Source organism: Brienomyrus brachyistius, unplaced genomic scaffold (genome assembly GCF_023856365.1).
Source record: "Brienomyrus brachyistius isolate T26 unplaced genomic scaffold, BBRACH_0.4 scaffold52, whole genome shotgun sequence".
Taxonomy (NCBI): Eukaryota; Metazoa; Chordata; class Actinopteri; order Osteoglossiformes; family Mormyridae; genus Brienomyrus; species Brienomyrus brachyistius.
In genome coordinates, this window is record NW_026042327.1 from 1034879 (window position 1) to 1056038 (window position 21160).

The 21160-nt window shown below is 45.7% G+C and overlaps 1 protein-coding gene and 1 long non-coding RNA gene across 4 annotated transcripts in view; one reads left to right on the forward strand and one right to left on the reverse strand.

The window, feature by feature from the left end:
- The window catches only part of LOC125723834 (NACHT, LRR and PYD domains-containing protein 12-like), a 360722-nt gene extending 344123 nt beyond the window's left edge, over nt 1–16599 (reverse strand). Inside the window, exons 1-6 of one of the 2 annotated variants that reach the window (XM_049000667.1) lie at nt 16534–16599; nt 4412–4518; nt 4118–4196; nt 2331–2598; nt 2145–2186; nt 161–1871 (exon numbers count right to left, since the gene is read on the reverse strand). In XM_049000667.1, the coding sequence (XP_048856624.1) occupies nt 161–1871; nt 2145–2186; nt 2331–2598; nt 4118–4141 (2045 nt within the window). In that variant the 5' untranslated portion in view covers nt 4142–4196; nt 4412–4518; nt 16534–16599. Of the gene's footprint in view, nt 1–160; nt 1872–2144; nt 2187–2330; nt 2599–4117; nt 4197–4411; nt 4519–16533 lie in introns of those variants that run through there. The other variant, XR_007386982.1, reaches the window with a different exon arrangement.
- On the forward strand, nt 7516–8843 carry LOC125723875 (uncharacterized). Of its 2 annotated transcripts, XR_007387003.1 has the most exons (4): nt 7516–7633; nt 7958–8173; nt 8318–8461; nt 8786–8843. It is a non-coding gene; the product is annotated as an uncharacterized LOC125723875 (long non-coding RNA). The 2 variants fall into 2 exon arrangements; XR_007387002.1 differs by lacking the exon at nt 8786–8843 and having other exon boundaries at nt 8318–8545.
- Nucleotides 16600–21160: the final 4561 nt, after the last annotated feature.

The window sequence follows — 21160 nt, forward strand, 5'->3', positions numbered from 1 at the left end:
AGATTAGCTACTGCTATACATCAGCTATAGCTGTGATTATCAAAATAAAACTCACTTATTAATCCATGAGGAGAAATATATAATATATATTTCACATTTCAAGCATTATTCATGTATTACTACCAGACCAGACATGATTTCCCATCCCCACGTCACTTACAGAGCCGTCCTGGAGTTCTTGACCACAGGCAGCAGCCTGCAGTGCTCTTCATCTGATCTGATGTATTTCTTCAGGTCAAACACATCCAGCTCCTCATCTGACATCAGCATCACAAAGGCCAGAGCTGAGTACTGTGCAGGTGAGAGGTCATCTGCTGAAATGTTTCCTGAATTCAGGTATCTTTGTACTTCCTCTACTAGAGAATTGTCACCCAGCTCAGTCAGACAGTGGAACAGGTTGATGGTCCTTTCTGGAGATAAATTCTCCTTTATTTTCTCCCTGATGTATTTCACTGTACTCCTAATGTTATGTGAGCTGGTTTTTGTCGGCCCCAGTAGCCTTTGTAACAGAGTCTTACTGGAGTCTGTTGAGAGGCCCAGGAGGAAGCGGAGGTAGAGGTCCAAGTGTCCATTCTTGCTCTCTAATGCCTGATTCACTGCAGTCTTCAGCAGGTCAGCTGATGAGTTTGACAGGAACACATATAAAGCAGCGAGATACTCCTGGATGCTCAGATGCACAAAGCAGTACACCTTCTCCTGGTACAACCCATACTCCTCTTTAAAGACTTCTGTGCACACTCCAGAGTAAACTGAAGTTTCAGCGACATCAATGCCATTCTCTGTCAGATCTTGCTCATAAAATATGAGATTGCCTTTCTCAAGGTTGTCAAAAGCCAGTTTACCAAGTTTTAAAAGGAATTCCTTGCTGTTTTCATTTAGCTTGCTTTCATAGTTTTTCATATACTTGTCTTTTTTAAAACTTGCCTGATGAATCAGGAAGTGTGTGTACATTTCAGTCAGAGTCCTTGGAATTTCTCCCCTGTCATTCTCAGTAAAAAGCCTCTTAAGCACAGTGGCTGAAATCCAACAGAACACAGGTATGTGGCACATGATGAAGAGGCTCCTTGATGATTTCACATGTGTGATAATCCTGCTGGCCAGGCTCTGATCATTAAATCTCTTCTTGAAATACTCCTCCTTCTGGGCATCACTGAACCCTCGTATCTCTGTCACCTGATGGACATACTTAGCAGGTATCTGATTGGTTGCTGCTGGCCGGGAGGTTATCCAGAGGAGAGCGGATGGGAGCAGATTCCCCTTAATGAGGTTAGTCAACAGCAGATCCAGTGACATTTTTGTTGTTACATCAAACCAGCTCTCATTGTTCCGAAAATCCAGAGGAAGGCGACACTCATCCAGACCATCAAAGATAAACAAGACTTTGTACCTAAACAGCTCAGTGGAATCAAGTGATTTCAGTTCTGGGACAAAGCGGTGAAGCAGTTCAATCAGACTGTATTCACCCTTAATCAAATTCAGGTCCCGGATAGGAAGAGCAAATATGAAGTGAACATCCTGGTTTGCTTTTCCTTCTGCCCAGTCGAGAATAAATTTCTGCACAGAGACTGTTTTCCCGATACCTGCCACCCCTTTAGTGAGTACAGTTCTGATAGGTGTCACACGCCCACATAAGGGTTTAAATATATCATTGCACTTGACTGTAGTATCTTCTGTTCGCCTTTTCTTGGATGCTGTTTCAATCTGTCTCACTTCATGTTCATCATTGACTGCTCCAGTCCCACCTTCAGTTATGTAGAGTTCTGTGTAAATCTCACTGAGAAGTATTCGCTGTCCTTCCTTAGCTTTCCCTTCATACACACACTCAAATTTCTCTTTCAAGGAACATTTTATTTTGTGCAACATGAGTTGCCCTGAAGAAAAATGAGAGGAAAATGCAAATTTTCACCGCGATCTTGACCAGAATGGGAGGAAGGATATATAACACACAGACACACGCACACACACACAAACACACACACACGCGCACACACACAAACACAAACATACGCACACACACGCATACACACAGACACAAACACACACACGCACTATTTCACTGTGATAAATGAAACTTTAAATTTCACCTCATACATATTTCTTTCTGAAACACCACATACACGCACTGAACAGCATAAAGCTCTTACTCGTCTCCAACATGTCACTCTGCTCACTTCCTGCTTGCTTACCTGAAATAAGGAAGAACTTCAAATTCATTTCTTTCTTCAACATCAGTATTAAACAAACTCTTCATCATTTCTCTATATAATATATTAGTTTATCAAGAGCTTAAAAAATGTTACATTTACATGACATGTTAAAAATATCATTACACTTCTGCAGGTCTTCCTTCAGTCTCTGAGCAAGGTCATTCAGGTTCATCTTCTTCAGGATCTCAAGCGTGACTTTGAGAGCCCCGGCTTTACTGTAGGAATTCATCATCATTTCAGCGAAGTCTGTTCTGCCCAAGGTTTTCATCTGACCCTTGGGAAGGGGCTTTAACTCTTTATTCACTGGGAGACGCAGTTTAAACTCCTTCAACTCTTCATCACTGAGATCATTTAGATAATCCAGCAAGAGGTCAGTGAGCGAGGTCTGGGTCTGTAGAAGTTGGAGATGTGTTTGTGAGATGTCACAAACCTGTACATGGTCACTCCCACACATACACTGTCCTTTCTGTTAACAGAAGGCAGTTTTCCTGCTCACAGTCTTATGTGGCTGCTGGAGACACCTGCTATGATTCATTCATCACTATAAGAAGCACATGTGTGTGTTTATGTTCTGAATCATTATTAAACCTTTATTTAACCAGGTTAGACTCACTGATTTTCAAAATCTCTTTTGAAAGAGAGACGCGTCCAAGATAGACAGCAAGAAAAATAGTTTAAGACCCAACAGATCACATTAACACAATGATGGCAAAATCAGCATAGACTAATATACACTAACACAGCATCCTATATTATTATACATATTTATTATTGAGTTATTCTGTTACATTATGTCTGTAACATTTGGTGCAGTGCGGTATGCTAAGGAAGTAGCTTAGGGAAGAGCACTGCTGAGAGTGAGCTTTTTGTCTGATAAGTTATTCTGTTCTGTTACAGTCCGTCTGTAACATTTGCTGCAGTGCAGTAAGGAAGTAGCTGAAGGAAGAGCACTGCAGAGAATGAGGTTTTGTCTGCTTAATTATTCTGTTCTGTTACAATCCGTCTGTAACATTTGGTGCAGTGCGGTATGCTAAGGAAGTAGCTTGGGGAAGAGCACTGCTGAGAGTGAGCTTTTTGTCTGATAAGTTATTCTGTTCTGTTACAGTCCGTCTGTAACATTTGCTGCAGTGCAGTAAGGAAGTAGCTGAAGGAAGAGCACTGCAGAGAGTGAGGTTTTGTCTGCTTAATTATTCTGTTCTGTTACAATCCGTCTGTAACATTTGGTGCAGTGTGGTATGGTAAGGAAGTAGCTGAAGGAAGAGCACTGTAGAGAGTGAACTTTTGGTCTGCTAAGTTATTGTGTTCTGTTACAGTACATCTGTAACACTTGGTGCAGTGCGATATGGTAAGGAAGTAGCCTGAGGAAGAGCACTGCAGTGAGCTATTTGTCTGCTAAGTTATTCTGTTCTGTTACAATCCGTCTGTAACATTTGGTGCAGTGCAGTAAGGAAGTAGCTGGAGGAAGAGCACTGTAGAGAGTGAGGTTTTGTCTGCTAAGATATTCTGTTCTGTTACAGTACATCTGTAACATTTGGTGCAGTGCAGGAAGGAAGTAGCTGGAAGATGAGCACTGCAGAGAGTGAGGTCTTGTCTGCTAAGTTATTCTGTTCTGTTACAATCCGTCTGTAACATTTGGTGCAGTGCAGTAAGGAAGTAGCTGGAGGAAGAGCACTGTAGAGAGTGAGGTTTTGTCTGCTAAGATATTCTGTTCTGTTACAGTCCATCTGTAACATTTGGTGCAGTGCAGTAAGGAAGTAGCTGGAGGAAGAGCACTGTAAAGAGTGAACTTTTTGTCTGTTATTTGCAAGAACCTTCAGCTGAAAACAGTTACTCAGCTTAAGTTCTCCTGCCTTTCAGTGTCTGGTATTCATGGACAACATGCATCACAGACTGAAATGTTATAGCCAAACCTCTCCATGGGAATGGTGATCCATCGCTTAGATGATTATGGTTGTATATAAACCGGTTCCCGTGTTTCACAGTCTGACTCTGTAATAAAAACCAAAAGTAATGTTAGCTTTATATTCAATAGTCAGTTCACCAACTGTCAACCATAGCAGCCTTCCAACTATATGGTCTGTAGGGCTGTATATGTCACAGGCCAGGATTAACAGACTACATTACCCAGACTGCTCCTGTCTTCATCTGAGTTTGAAATTCCCTTGTTCTTTGAATTGTTTGCACCTGTCTGTTTCATTACTCACCTTATGTGTTGGGGAAGATACTCACAAAAGTACTCCATTACAAACAGAGGTGGAAGATGCAGGTCCACAATGTACAAATCCAGACGATTTTGTTTCAACCAACCACACTGAAAATAAAAATAATTAAAAAATTTTCTCATTTGAATCATGTACAGTGGTTCCACACACCTAAAATTTTGAAAACGAATCATTCTTCTTAAATTAACTTTGTTGTCTAACAGAACATTTCTCACATTTTCTCGCATCTAATTCAACTGAATTGGTTTCCTAGACGGCATTACATTATTTATCAGGACTGAGAGAAGGTGACAGCTCCCCTAGTGGCAATAGGAGTGCATCTCCCTAGAACAGATGTAATCGGCGGCAGTATCATTGCTTTTAGACTGTGGCTTGGGATAGAAGAACTCATTTGATACTCAGATTTTTACTAGACTAAATATTTAGAAGCCCACCGTTATCAAGCATGGTATATCAGGAACATTAGTCGGTAACATTTTACTTGAGGGTACATTATGGACGGGCTGCTCGATACACCATGTTGAATCACGTGTCGAGTTTTCAAAGCAATAGTGCTTGGACGCACCACACTGAGCTTTACCTTGGAGGGTGACTCATATAATAAAGCATGCTGTGCTTATTTACACAGTGCCCTTCACCTTTGTATTGTTTCAGTTACATTCCTACGTAAAAAATAAGTCTGTCTTGTACTTCCAGCTGTTTCGTTGGTTGCATTTAATGCGATAGTGTTTGATATTACAGCTATTCAGTACATAAATATGAAAAATGTAAGCAAGAGACCCAGGTCTCCAGTATGAGAGCATTTCCATTTACAACCGCCCACGAAGGTTATGTGTACTGGCAAGCACATCCCCCATCTCTATACACTGGCCCATAGATATCTAGCTCTACCAACAACCTCTGTGCTTTGTGTCCGTATCTTTTCAAAAGTTGAGGATGTCATTAGTTTAAAAAGGAGAAGGTTCAGTCCCAGTACAGCAGAACAAATCAATTTCCTAAATAAAACATGTAAGTCAATATCTGCGTATTTGTGTTTTTCAGTTTGCATGTACAGTACTCAGTAAGATAAACCCATTAAACCTCGACTTTTGCATCTCTTGTTAAGTCATAATGACCCTCATACATGGAAAGTTATGCATATGGCCAGGCAGTTTGAGGATGATGGCGGAGGAGAAGATCTAGGTCCAGTCTTGCCTGCCAGCTGTTTCACTGCAGATGTCACTTGGAGGAAAGAGGAAGCTGTTAAGGCAGTGCAGCATTTGTCATGGTTCCTGTGGGATCCCCACCAAACCAGCTTTTCGTTCCTGAGTTCCTGCATATCCAGACTCTCCAGTGGGGACATTCCTCCCCTTTCGCCTGTCATCCCGGGATCCAGTGAACCTGAACCCTGCTTGAACAGTGTCTCTGGTTGCCCACCATGCTCCAGGATATCTGCAGCTTTGCTGCTGCCTGTTCTATCTATGTGCAAAATGAGAATCCCTGTCGAGCTCCAGCCGGGTTGCTGCAATCGCTTCCTGCACCTCACTTCCCGTGGTTCCATATTGCCCTAGATTTCATCATTGGATTGCCTCCATCCAGGGGTTTTATTGGGGTCCTCACAGTGGTGAACCGCTCTTCAAAGGCTGTACAGTTTGTGTAACTAAGTAACCTTCAGGTAAGGAGACAGCTCAGCTCCTTCTTGATGATGTTTTCCGACTCCTTTGTCTGCCGACGGATGTCGTTTCTGACAGGGGTCCGCAGTTTTGCAGGCGATCTTGTAGACTGTTCGTGATTCCCTCAGTTTCTCTTCAGGGTCGCAGCCTCAGACTAATGGACAAACAGAGCGAGTCAGTCAGGATTTAGGGAGAATGCTATGATGGCTGGCCTCCCGCTCTCCAAGCACTCGGAATCTCTGCTTGTGTTGGGCTGAATATGCAGATAATTCACTCTCAGTGTCTTCTATAGGCCTGTCCCCATTTCAGTGCTGTCTGGGTTACCAGTCCCCATTGTTCCCTGCATTGGAGGAGGAGGTCATGGTCCCGTCAGTTCATCAATTCCTGCACTGCAATCAATGGACCTGGACACTGGCTTGGAGGTCACTGCTGCTCTCTTAGCAGCAAATGGCAGCTTTTGCATCAGGGACCTGTCACAGGAACCCTTCTTTCGGGTGGGTCAGCGGGTTTGGAACCTGCCTTTACATATCAGTCGTTGCTGTCATATCAAGCTGGCTCCCTGTCTCGTGGTTCCATTCCCCATTACGAAGGTTGTCAGCCCCACTGCAGTGCATCTGAAGGTGCCAGTGTCCATGTGTCAGATCCACCCTACGATCCATGTTTCCCTGATCAAGCCCCACGCCGTCAGCCTGCCTCTGTGCAACCTGTATTTTTTTAGTGCAGCATCTTTCTTGAAACAGACCAATGAACATGGAGCCATGCCTGCCTTCTGCACCCTGGCAGGACGTCGAAGATGAAATTACATAAAACTCATTTTATAGATTATTCGGCAAAAGTAATTTTTTTGGCTCCATTATGTAAATTTATGAATGTGAAATTTTTCTTAGCAGCTGTCAATAAGGCAGATCACGCATTATGTCAATTTAAGGTGGAACGGATTTTGTAAATAAGAAAGCAGCCTGGTAACCTTTAGTAGGTACTCACTGGCTCACAGCCTGGTAGCCTTTAGTAGGTACTCAATGGCTCACAGCCTGGTAGCCTTTAGTAGGTACTCACTGACTTACGGCCTGGTAACCTTTAGTAGGTACTCACTGGCTCACAGCCTGGTAGCCTTTAGTAGGTACTCCCTGGCTTAAGGCCTGGTATCCTTTAGTAGGTACTCACTGTCTCACAGCCTGGTAGCCTTTAGTAGGTACTCACTGGCTCACAGCCTGGTAGCCTTTAGTAAGTACTCACTGGCTCACAGCCTGGTAGCCTTTAGTAGGTACTCACTGGCTCACAGCCTGGTAGCCTTTAGTAGGTACTCACTGGCTCACAGCCTGGTAGCTTCTAGTAGGTACTCACTGGCTCACAGCCTGGTAGCTTCTAGTAGGTACTCACTGGCTCACAGCCTGGTAGCTTTTAGTAGGTACTCACTGGCTCACAGCCCGGTAGTGTTTAGTAAGTACTCACTGGCTCACAGCTTGGTAGGCTTTAGTAAGTACTCACTGGCTCACAGCCTGGTAGCTTTTAGTAGGTACTCACTGACTTACGGCCTGGTAGCCTTTAGTAGGTACTCACTGGCTCACAGCCTGGTAGCTTTTAGTAGGTACTCACTGGCTCACAGCCTGGTAGCCTTTAGTAAGTACTCAATGGCTCACAGCCTGGTAGCCTTTAGTAAGTACTCACTGGCTCACAGCCTGGTAGCTTTTAGTAGGTACTCACTGACTTACGGCCTGTTAGCCTTTAGTGGGTACTCACTGGCTCCCAGCCTGGTAGCCTTTAGTAGGTACTCACTGGCTTACAGCCTGGTAGCCTTTAGTAAGTACTCACTGGCTCACAGCCTGGTAGCTTTTAGCAGGTACTCACTGGCTCACAATCTAGTAGCCTTTTATAGGTACTCACTGGCTTACGGCCTGGTAGCCTTTAGTAGCTACTCACTGACTTACAGCCTGGTAGCTTTTAGTAGCTACTCACTGGCTCACAGCCTGGTAGCCTTTAGTAAGTACTCACTGGCTCACAGCCTGGTAGCCTTTAGTAAGTACTCAATGGCTCACAGCCTGGTAGCTTTTAGTAGGTACTCACTGACTTACGGCCTGGTAGCCTTTAGTAGGTACTCACTGGCTCAGGGCCTGGTAGCTTTTAGTAGGTACTCACTGCTTTATGGCCTGGTAGCCTTTAGTTGGTACTCCCTGGCTTACGGCCTGGTAGCCTTTAGTAGGTACTCAATGGCTTACGGGCTGGTAGCCTTTAGTAGGTACTCACTGGCTCACAGCCTGGTAGCCTTTAGTAGGTACTCACTGGCTCACAGCCTGGTAGCCTTTAGTAGGTACTCCCTGGCTTACGGCCTGGTAGCCTTTAGTAGGTACTCACTGGCTCACAGCCTGGTAGCCTTTAGTAGGTACTCACTGGCTCACAGCCTGGTAGCCTTTAGTAAGTACTCACTGGCTCACAGCCTGGTAGCCTTTAGTAGGTACTCACTGGCTCACAGCCTGGTAGCCTTTAGTAGGTACTCACTGGCTCACAGCCTGGTAGCTTCTAGTAGGTACTCACTGGCTCACAGCCTGGTAGCTTTTAGTAGGTACTCACTGGCTCACAGCCCGGTAGTGTTTAGTAAGAACTCAATGGCTCACAGCTTGGTAGGCTTTAGTAAGTACTCACTGGCTCACAGCCTGGTAGCTTTTAGTAGGTACTCACTGACTTACGGCCTGGTAGTCTTTAGTAGGTACTCACTGGCTCACAGCCTGGTAGCCTTTAGTAGGTACTCACTGGCTCACAGCCTGGTAGCCTTTAGTAAGTACTCACTGGCTCACAGCCTGGTAGCTTTTAGTAGGTACTCACTGGCTCACAGCCTGGTAGCCTTTAGTAAGTACTCAATGGCTCACAGCCTGGTAGTCTTTAGTAAGTACTCACTGGCTCACAGCCTGGTAGCTTTTAGTAGGTACTCACTGACTTACGGCCTGTTAGCCTTTAGTAGGTACTCACTGGCTCCCAGCCTGGTAGCCTTTAGTAGGTACTCACTGGCTCACAGCCTGGTAGCCTTTAGTAAGTACTCACTGGTTCACAGCCTGGTAGCTTTTAGCAGGTACTCACTGGCTCACAATCTGGTAGCCTTTTATAGGTACTCACTGGCTTACGGCCTGGTAGCCTTTAGTAGCTACTCACTGACTTACGGCCTGGTAGCTTTTAGTAGCTACTCACTGGCTCACAGCCTGGTAGCCTTTAGTAAGTACTCACTGGCTCACAGCCTGGTAGCCTTTAGTAAGTACTCAATGGCTCACAGCCTGGTAGCTTTTAGTAGGTACTCACTGACTTACGGCCTGGTAGCCTTTAGTAGGTACTCACTGGCTCACGGCCTGGTAGCTTTTAGTAGGTACTCACTGCTTTATGGCCTGGTAGCCTTTAGTTGGTACTCCCTGGCTTACGGCCTGGTAGCCTTTAGTAGGTACTCACTGGCTTGCAGCCTGGTAGCCTTTAGTAGGTACTCACTGACTTACAACCTGTACTCGCGGCACGTGATTTCAAACTTATGATCTGCCCTGAAATTTTGTAACTTTTTTTCAGACTGCAGTAAACTGCAGATAATTGAATCCATGGACCCTACTGTAACTCTAAATTAATAATGCCGTCAATTTTAATACCTGTGAATTTGGCACATTTTAAGTCTTAAAATTCAGAGGATTAGATTACAGACTTTTTATGGACCCACAGAAACCCTGTATATGATTCGCTCCATGTCAAGTGAAGTGTTATCCGGAATAATACCAACGATGAGAGTCTTCACTCAGATCTTCAACAGATCCCTGGAGCTGTATGAAGTTCCCACCTGCTTCAAACGCACCACCACAATCCCGGTTCGCAAGAAAGCCTTCATCACTGGACTGAATGACTACAGAGCTGTCGCCCTGACATCACTACTCATGAAGTCGCTTGAACGTCTGGTGTTGGCCCATCTGAAGAAGGCCTCAGGACACCCGCTGGACCCCCTGCAGTTTTCCCACCAGGCACACATGGGTGCAGTGGCTTGGTGCTCTTCATTTCAGTGTTTCATGTGGAAGTGTGTGATAGTATTGCTACTTCTCCTAGCAAATGAAAATTTCATCTGAAACAACAGACACATTTCCTCCTCCTCTTATTAGACAGACAATTGAGACTACAGGTTCCAGCATATTAGAGATTATGAACGTTAGCCTTGCCTCAGGTGTTGTGCCAAGGAAATTTAAGCATGCTGTTGTACAGCCGTTGATTAAAAAACCTAACTTAGACACGTCAATCCTTTCTAACTACAGACCCATCTCAAAACTTCCTTTTTTATCTAAAGTTCTTGAGAAACTTGTGCTTCAACAACTGCAGTCTTTTATAGATACACATAACATCCTGGAACCTCTCCAATCTGGTTTTAAAGTCCTCCACAGCACTGAATCAGCATTACTTAAGGTTTTTAATGATCTCTTACTAGCTACTGACTCTGGAGATTCTGCTATCCTTATCCTTCTTGATCTCACCACTGCATTTGACACTGTAGATCATGCCATATTAATCTCCTGTCTGGAGCACTATGTTGGTATCAGAGGGCTGCTCTGGAATGGTTTAGGTCATACCTGGTACTGTCTGCCTAGATGGATCGGTGTCCCCCTCTGCACCTCTCCCCTGTGCTGTTCCTCAAGGGTCCATTCTGGGGCCTATACTTTTTTCCCTTTACATGCTCCCATTGGGATCCATTCTTAGAAAATATAATATCTCTTTCCATTGCTACGCAGATACGCAAATTTACATGCCATTAAAACGTAATGACTCCCACTCTTTTACACGTTTACTTGACTGCCTAGAGGACATTAAAGGCTGGATGGCTTTAAATTTTTTAAACTTTAATGCACACAAAACCGAGGCTCTAGTCTTTTGGCCCAGTTCTGCCTGTCATGCATATGTAGACCTAGGCCCCCTAGAACCATATGTGAAAGACACAGCCAAAAACCTTGGCGTAATTTTGGACTCTAATTTTAAAATGGAGAAACAAATGAACACAGTTGTAAAGTCTAGCTTTTTCTAAATAAGGCTTTTATCCAATGTTAAACCCTTCCTATCATTTAAACATTTTGAGAGAGTCATACATGCCTTTGTTTCATCCCGCTTAGGCTACTGCAATGCCCTGTATGCGGGCATTAGCTGGTCCTCCTTATCCCCTCTTCAGCTAGTTCAGAATGCTGCAGCCCGCCTTCTAACCAGAACGCGAAGGCGTGAGCATACAGTATTACACCTCTGCTCGCAGCCCTTCATTGGCTCCTTATTGAACGTTCATACATCGTCCAGGGCTCTTCGGTCAGCTGACCAACTCCACCTAGTCATTCCTCCTTCTAGACTAACAAGCAGAGGTGATCGGGCGTTTGCAGTGATTGCACCTAAGCTGTGGAACGCGCTGCCACTGCACATACGCCTGGCCACTGCACATACGCCTGGCCACTGCACAGTTTTAAATCTTGTCTTAAAACTCATTTTTATGCCCTGCCATTCAATTCAGCCTGAATGTTTTTATTTATTTATTTATTTATTTTATTTCCATTCATTTTTTATGTTTTTATTTTTGTATGTTCTGTTTGTTTATCAGATCGTATTTCCTTGCTTGTCCAGCACTTTGGTCAACTGTTATTGTTGTTTTTAAAGTGCTTTGTAAATAAACGTGACTTGACTTGACTTATAAATGGTAGAAATGTGATGATACCTGTTTTCATTCCAGAATGTACGCATTACAGATGCCACCGTAGACCGTATCCCCTGAGGCTACACGGTCCGTCCACCAGCTCCAGCCAAACTTAGGCCATGGTAGATAAGATGCTCCACAACTGTTCTCTGTGTGCTCCTCACCCTCTACTCCTGTCTTGAGTGCCATGTTCTCTGTGTGCTCCTCTCCCTCTACTCCTGCCCCTGAGCCCCATATTCTCTGTGTGCTCCTCTCTCTCTACTCCTGCCCCTGAGCCCCATATTCTCTGTGTGCTCCTCTCCCTCTACTCCTGCACCTGAGCCCTATGTTCTCTGTGTGCTCCTCTCTCTCCACTCCTGCCCCTGAGCCCCATGTTCTCCGTGTGCTCCTCTCCCTCTACTCCTGTCTTGAGCCCCATGTTCTCTGTGTGCTCCTCTCCCTTTACTCCTGTCCTGAGCGCTATGTTATCCGTCTGCTCCTCTCCCTCTACTCCTGTCCTGAGCGCCATGTTCTCTGTGTGCTCCTCTCCCGCTACTCCAGCCCCTGAGCCCCATGTTCTCTGTGTGCTCCTCTCCCTCTACTCCTGTCCCTGAGCCCCATGTTCTCTGTGTGCTCCTCTCCCTCTACTCCTGTCCTGAGCGCCATGTTCTCCGTGTGCTCCTCTCCCTCTACTCCTGTCCTGAGCGCCATGTTCTCTGTGCTCCTCTCCCTCTACTCCTGTCCTGAGCGCCATGTTCTCTGTGCTCCTCTCCCTCTACTCCTGTCCTAAGCGCCATGTTCTCTGTGCGCTCCTCTCCCTCTACTCCTGTCCTGAGCGCCATGTTCTCTGTGCGCTCCTCTCCCTCTACTCCTGTCCTGAGCGCCATGTTCTCTGTGCGCTCCTCTCCCTCTACTCCTATCCTGAGCCCCATGTTCTCTGTGTGCTCCTCTCCCTCTACTCCTGTCCCTGAGCCCCAGGTTCTCTGTGTGCTCCTCTCCCTCTACTCCTGTCCAGAGCACCATGTTCTCTGTGTTCCTCTACCTCTACACCTGCCCCTGAGCCCCATGTTCTCTGTGTTCCACTGTCTCTATTCCTGCCCCTGAGCCCCATGTTCTCTGTTTGCTCCTCTCCCTCTACCCCTGCCCCAGAGCCCCAAGTTCTCTGTGCGCTCCTCTCCCTCTACTCCTGTCCTGAGCGCCATGTTGTCTGTACGCTCCTCTCCCTCTACTCCTGTCCTGAGTGCCATGTTCTCTGTGCGTTCCTCTCCCTCTACTCCTGTCCTGAGCCCCATGTTCTCTGTGTGCTCCTCTCCCTCTACTCCTGTCCCTGAGCCCCAGGTTCTCTGTGTGCTCCTCTCCCTCTACTCCTGTCCAGAGCACCATGTTCTCTGTGTTCCTCTACCTCTACACCTGCCCCTGAGCCCCATGTTCTCTGTGTTCCACTGCCTCTATTCCTGCCCCTGAGCCCCATGTTCTCTGTGTGCTCCTCTCCCTCTACCCCTGCCCCAGAGCCCCACATTCTCTGTGTGCTCCTCTCCCTTTACTCCTGTCCCTGAGCCCCATGTTCTCTGTGTGCTCCTCTCCCCTTGCCATACCACACATTCAGACACCACGTCCTCTCACAAATCTCACTTCTTTACCTGACACATTGTTCCTGCTCCATGATCAGCACTGTTCACTGGGTTAAACATGAGCGTCATATTAGCTTCTGTGTAATTACTGCAGTGCCATGACAGTCACCAGTAATACAAGATTCAGAGTGTGTGCTTCCATTGGTTTCAGTTACGCCTGTTCTGCTTCTGTTTGCTTTCAATTGAAGGACAATTTACTACTAACCGTGTAATTGACCTTGCTTATACATTCGTATCTGAAAACAGTTTAAAGTGATTTATTTGAAAACACCAGTGCAATGCTGGACAGTATTAAGGTGACTGAGTGATCTGTAATTATGACTGACCAAAATACAACCTGTTTCCATGAGTTGGATAAGTAATGCATCAACACAATGACAAAACATCTTTAGTGTGTAAAAACACAATGAGAAATGCTAATTCGGGTGAGGAAATGCATAACTGCTTTGAAAATTGTTAAGAGTAAGGAAAGTAAGGAGAATGACATTCCTGATATGTATGAATGTGGTGTGTGAATGGGTGAATGTGAGGCATAAAATGTAAAGCGCTTTGAGTACTCAAAAGCGCTATATAAATGCAGTACATTTACCATTCCTGATGTGAAAATTTTGTCAAAGCAATTGAGAAAAACCGTAAAATACTAATATTTAAAGTCATGTTACCATTTACTGACTGCAAATCCCTATACATTAATGGCAGAACCCCTAAACAGAATGTCACCATTTATATATTATAAGAAAATCTCATCATTTTCTTATAATTCAAGAATCCTGGATAAAGTCAACAATGTTAACGCAAAATTTAAACGCTCAGTATATACAGATACTTAGGTATGTTGTTTCGTGTGAGGATTTAAAGGGAACGGAGCTATAATTTAGAGGGCAGGTAAAAACAAATAAATTTGACTGACAGACAGAATGACACATACAGTTGTGTTCAAAATTATTCAAGCCCCAATGCTGAAAAGGGTTTTAGGGAATTCAGTGTACATTTGTAATTGTGTTCAGAATGAAATCTTACAAGGACTTTTTAAAGAACCAAATGCAACTAAAATGACATCAATTGTTTTTGTAAAACGGTATTAAATGTTTTTTTGTGATTTCTTCATTGACACAATTATTCAACCCCTTAAAGACTACCACTCTTAAGAACAGAGGTTCATTCAAGTGTTTTCGATCAGGTATTGAAAACACCTGTGGATGTCAACGAGCAGCAATCAAGCATAATAAGCACCAATTAGGCAGATTTAAAATGACTGTGATACTCAGCTCCTTCTAGACATTTACTGGTGTGTTTACAAACATGGTGAAGTCAAGAGAATGGTCCAGGAAGACAAGAGAAGAGGTGATTTCTCTTCACAGGAAGGGCAATGGCTATAAGAAGATTGCAAAGATGTTAAACATTCCAAGAGACACCATAGGAAGCATCATTCACAAATTCAAGGCAAAGGGCACTGTTGAAACACTACCTGGTCATGGCAGAAAGAAGATGCTGACTTCGACTGCTGTGCGCTACCTGAAGCGCAAAGTGGAGAAAAATCCCCGTGTGACTGCTGAGGAACTGAAAAAAGATTTGTCAGATGCGGGGACTGAAGTTTCAGCTCAGACAATAAGGCGCACACTGCGTAATGAAGGCCTCCATGCCAGAACTCCCAGGCGCACCCCCTTGCTGTCTCCAAAGAATAAGAAGAGTCGACTGCAGTATGTCAAAAGTCATGTGGACAAACCACAAAAGTTTTGGGATAGTGTTCTGTGGACTGATGACACAAAATTAGAACTGTTTGGGCCCGTGGATCAACGCTATGTTTGGAGGAGGAAGAACAAGGCCTATGAAGAAAAGAACACCTTGCCTACTGTGAAGCATGGCGGGGGGGTCAATCATGCTTTGGGGCTGTTTTGCTTCTGCAGGTACAGGGAAGCTTCAGCGTGTGCAAGGTACCATGAATTCCCTTCAGTACCAGGAGATATTGGAAGAAAATGTGATGCAGTCCGTCACAAACCTGAGGCTTGGGAGACGTTGGACCTTTCAACAGGACAATGATCCCAAGCGTACCTCCAAGTCCACTAGAGCATGGTTGCAGAATAAAGGCTGGAACATTTTGGAGTGGCCATCGCAGTCACCAGACTTAAATCCGATTGAGAACCTCTGGTGGGACTTAAAGAAAGCAGTTGCAGCACGCAAACCTAAGAATGTGACTGAACTGGAGGCTTCTGCCCATGAAGAATGGGCTAAGATACCTGTAGATCGCTGCAAGACACTTGTGTCAAGCTATGCTTCACGTTTAAAAGCTGTTGTCACTGGAAAAGGATGTTGTACTAAGTACTAAGAATGAATGTCACTTGGGGGTTGAATAAAACTGATAATGATGTGAGCACAGAAAAGACATTTGTGGTTATTTCATTATAAATGTTATGTTATATTTGTCTGACTTACAAGTGCCTCTTTGATTTAATTGTAAAGAAGATGACTGAAATGATCAAAATCGATGTCAAACTGGCCAAAACACTCAATTTCAGTGGGGGTTGAATAATTTTGAACACAACTGTAGATTGATGCATTGTTGCTACCATCTGTCCTCTTACGTGCTGGAATTCGTTTCTGGAGAAGCAGAGATAAGCTTCTCTTCCTGTAACTCTGTGCTCAGACTGGTAAGACACGTCCAGCAAGCTCTCTATCAACGGAAATATGTGTGACATGTATAAGCATGAAGAAAAGAAACCCCTCTGTCTGTCACTATTAGCACACTGTTCTACTCAGGGGTGATTCAAGGATTTGACTCAGGGGGGCTCAGCCATCCTGAAGAAATACGAGACTCTCTACAGGAATCACTGTTTTTCTGGGGGGGCTAAGACAAAACACAAGGCAGCTGAACCTGCACCCCCCCCCAAATAGGGTCTAGAACCGCCTGATGTAGTAATGTACTGTGTAAGTAAGAATACCCTACAAATCAGCTGACAGAGGAACACTGAGACACACGCAAAGAGAGTTATGGCTAATAGGAACATTCTTATCTGACTAATTATAGTCGTTTAAAATAAATTCATAAAAGTTTTCAACATTTTTGTTACTTGAATCTTCAGCATTCCACACTTCTAGCCCTCAAATTAAAAACAATAAAGGCTATTAAAATAACTGATGTCATTTTGCTAAATTTGTCAGTCTTACCTTGAATGGTAACCGGCTGGGGAGGCAGACGTACAGTATGTAGGTGACTGGCGCTGTAGAGAGAATCACCGCTGTTAAGGTGCAGCGATTTCCTTATTCTGCAGGTAAGGGGCGGAGCAGCAACAAACACTATCGGGTTAAAAAGTTAAAATACTTTTTAAAGTTATATTTCGAATTTATACTTTACTTTGTACTGCTTTCTTTTTGTACTTTTATTTTGTCTTGCTTTATAGAGCTGCTCTTCTTATACTTGAAGGAAATAAAATGCTTTACTTTGCTATGAGATACAGTTTATTTTAGTATGTTACAAAAACTTAACAACTGGCTGAAATGAGCTGTTTTGTAGGGGTCACATTATCTGTCTCTGGCCCAATCGCCTGTCCAGCAAAGGGTCTGCAGCTGTGAGGAGAAGTGGGGGGGCAGATAACAGGACCATGATTAGTGCTAGTGTCCAGAAAGTTGTGGGATTGAATCCTGAGGCCGGCTGACTAATAATATAAAAGATGAACCTTTGAGCCTTAATCCCAGCTGCTCATCGGGCGCTTCATGCTGGCCGACTCTGGGCTCTGACCCCAAAGGCTGTGTCTAACACAGAGAGCAGGACTGATCTGTATGTCAGTGACCAGATGGTTGTGAGATTGAATCCTATGGCCAGCTGATTAATAATATTAAAGATGAACCTTTGAGCCTTAATCCCAGTTGCCCCAGGGGTGCTGAATGCTGGCCGACTCTGGGCTCTGACCCCAAAGGCTGTGTCTCACATAGAAAGCAGGACTGAGATCTATGTCAGTGCCCAGACGGTTGTGGGATTGAATCCCGTGGCCAGCTGAGTAATCATATAAAAGCTGAACCTTTGAGCCTCAATCCCGGCTGCCCCAGAGTGTCTCTCACACAGAGAGCAGGATGGGGTACATGAAACCGAGGGAGTTCCTGTCCACCTTTTTCAAATGGAAAATTAAGCTTATCCTCTCTTTCAGAGAAAAAGTGACACATTACATAGTCATACAGTGTGTCTTTATGTGTTTGGTAAAAGCAGCCAAATCCAGAACCTTCAAGTTTCTTCAAAAGTCTCGAGTGAGATTACATCTATTAGGGGCGGAGTGTGTGTCTCACGGTCAATGTGAACAAATGTGAACTGAGTCATGGCAACTGGACTTCTCTCTGAAAGGTAGAAACATTTCACTGCTCATCCAAGCAGCTTCTTCAGTCTGAGGAAGGTTGTCAGTGTCCACATATCTATCCTCCTGGGTAGTTTCACTTCCCACCTGCTCTAAGTTGGCTTGTTGAGTGAAACAAAGGGCTGGGGGGGGGTTGTGGGTAGATGTAACCGCCACACCTTAGCAGTCCCCTAGGTGTGAAATGGGTCTGATATTTCCTGAGAATGACTTTTCTTCTGGGAAAGGATGAGAGGGCCGCAGGATAAATTGGAGACAGGTTGTGCCCAAGGCCTCCACCTCTGCTGAGTGAGGGGTTGTGGATTTGCACACGCAAGGCTTCCCTCACCCCTCTCTCAAAGCACTTGTCTTCTCTATCATTCACTCGTTCATGTCCTCAAAAGAATGTCCTTTATCTTTCAGATGGAGGCACACAGCTGATTCCGGCCCTGAGGTGTTGCTCTTTCTGTGCTGGACCATCCTCCTATGTAACAGTTGTTTGGTCTCTCCAATGTAAAGTTCACACTTCGCTGCACTGAATGGCACAAACTACGATGCTTTTCTTCTGTTTCGGTATCTTTGGGGTAGACGAGTCTCAGCGTGTTGGTGGGTTTGTAATGGACGGGAATGTGATGTTTCTATGCAGACAAGGTTACACTCAGTACTCCGTTGTTGCAGAGACCATGGGCAAGATACCTTTGGGGTGGACAAGTCTCTGTCTCACACCTTAGCAGTTCCTCCTGGACGGGAATGTGATGTTTCCCAAACATCCTTTTCAGCTTTTCCGACACACCCAACAGGTATGGGATAACCAAGCCCTTTCGCTGGTCCTGTGACTCTGACGGTTCCGTTGTCCTTTCTCCAAAACAGGGTCCTGCTTTGTTAAAGGCCCACTTGGGACATCCACTCGTCCTGAGGGCTGTCTTCAGATGCCTGTTTTCCTTTTTCGTAGCTTCTGCGGAAGTGGGGATGTTCTCTGCTCTGTGGCGTAAAGTCCTGATAACTCCTAGTTTGTGTTGTAGTGGGTGATGTGAGTCAAACAAAAGATACTGGTCGGTGTGGGTGGGTTTTCTATATCCAGCTTTCGCAGGACCAGTGAAAGGGCTTGGTTATCCCATACCTGTCGGGTGAGTCGGAAAAGCTGAAAAGGATTTTTGGGAAACATCACATTCCCGTCCAGGAGGAACTGCTAAGGTGTGAGACAGAGACTTGTCCACCCCAAAGGTATCTTGCCCATGGTCTCTGCAACAACGGAGTACTGAGTATAACCTTGTCTGCATACCAGCTCTACATAATGTACAAGGCAGGGTGTGAACAAGCAAATGTGCCTGCATTTCATCATCTCCCACTTCAGAGACCCCTGACACATACCGACCACCTGACACTGTGTCTCTGCCGGATAGACTGTCAAATTCTCCAGTGATGGCAAAGCAATCCAGTGTGGACAGCGAAAGATCCAGTACTGTCACTGGTACAGAGGTATGTGATGCAGGACTGGAAAACTGAAAATGAAACTTCAGTTTCCTAACTGCACTAGGTCGCAGCGGCTACTCCGGGTCCAACACTTTGGTGCAAATGTGTGTTTTTTTTAACTAAACTCCACACCAAACACCGCCAACATGTGCATCCGTGTTCTCTGCCTGCTACGCGGACCGGGCCCCCAGACCACGGTGCTGCCTGATGCCAACGGCCGGGGGAGGAGACATCGCAAGCGGTGTGCGAGGAAGCAGAAGCGTGGCAAGCGAGCGGGGGTCCATGCTAGGCTAAAAGGTAATGCTAGCCGGCCAGCGATCCCATCCATCTTCCCCACTAATGTCCGGTCCCTGGACAATAAAATGGACTACATCTGACTCCAGCAATCCACCCAGCGTGAGTTTAGGAACTGTTGTGCTTATGGTTTTATGGAGACATGGCTCAACGACAGCGTTCCGGAGACGGCTACGGCTATTAGGAACATGCTGATGTACCGTAGTGACCGTGATGCTTCGCTCAGCCACAAAGCATGAGGCGGAGGGATCTGCATTTATATCAATTCGGACTGGTGTGTGAACGCTGCGCTGATCTCGAACCACTGTTCACCGCTGCTGGAGTTTATGACAGTCAGATGCAGACCTTTTTATTTACCGAGGGAACAGTCCCGACAGACTGTTTATCATCGTTGGGGACTTTAATCATGCAAATCTCAAGACAGTTCTTCCAAAATTCTAGCAGCATGTGGACTTTCCGACGAGGGGGGTGAACACGCTGGACTGTGTTTATACAAATATCCCTGGCGCGTTCAATCCCTGGCATGTCAATCATGCTCATTCCAGCCTACAGACCACTCGTCAGACGTGTCAAACTCGTCCAGAAGCAGACAAAGATCTGGCCCCCAGGAGCCATCTCTGCTCTTCAGGACTGTTTTGAGCGCACTGACTGGGACATGTTCAGGGAGGCTGCAACCTACGGTGACTCTACTAACCTGGAGGAGTACACGACCTCGGTCACTGGCTACGTCAGCAAGTGCATTGAGGATGTCACCATCTCCAAGAACATTACCACACGCTCCAACCGGAAGCCCTGGATGACTACGGAGGTGCGCATGCTGCTGAGAATCCGTGACATCGCCTTCAAATCAGGTGACCAGGCTGCCCTGAGAACAGCGAGGGCCAACCTGTCCAGGGCCATCAGAGCGGTGAAGCATGCCCACGCCCAGACACTACACAGCCACTTCAAAGACACTGGGGATGTTCGGCACATGTGGCAGGGCATCCAGGCCATCACCAACTACAGGGCATCTCCACCTGCCTGTGACGGTGAGGCCTCCCTTCCAGACGTGCTGAATAGCTTCTACGCACAGTTTGAAGCCCAAAACATCATGGCAGTGAGGAAGTCCATCCCACCTCCCAACGACCAGGTGCTCTGTCTGACCGTGGCTGATGTGAGGAAACCTCTGCTTAGAGTCAACCTGCGGAAAACTGCTGGACCAGACAACATCCCTGGTTGTGTGCTCAGAGGATGTGCAGAACAGCTGGCTGATGTTCTCACAAACATCTTCAACATCTCCCTGAGCACCACAGTCATCCCAACATGCTTCAAAACCGCCACCATCATCCCCGTGCCAAAGAAGTCTTCAGTGTCCCGCCTCAATGACCCGTTGCACTCACACCCATCATGAAGTGCTTCGAGAGGCTCGTCATGAGGCTCATCAAGTCCCAACTGTCAGCCTCACTAGACCCCATACAGTTTGCATACCGTCCCAACCGCTCTACGGACGACGCCATCACCACCACCCTTCATCTGGCCCTCACCCAACTGGATAAAAAGGACACTTATGTGAGAATGCTGTTCATAGACTTCAGTTCAGCATTCAACACCATCATTCCTCAGCATCTGAGCGGGAAGCTGAGACTGCTGGGCTTAAACACCTCTCTCTGTAACTGGGTCCTGGACTTCCTGACTGGGAGACCTCAGTCAGTCAGGATTGGGAGCAA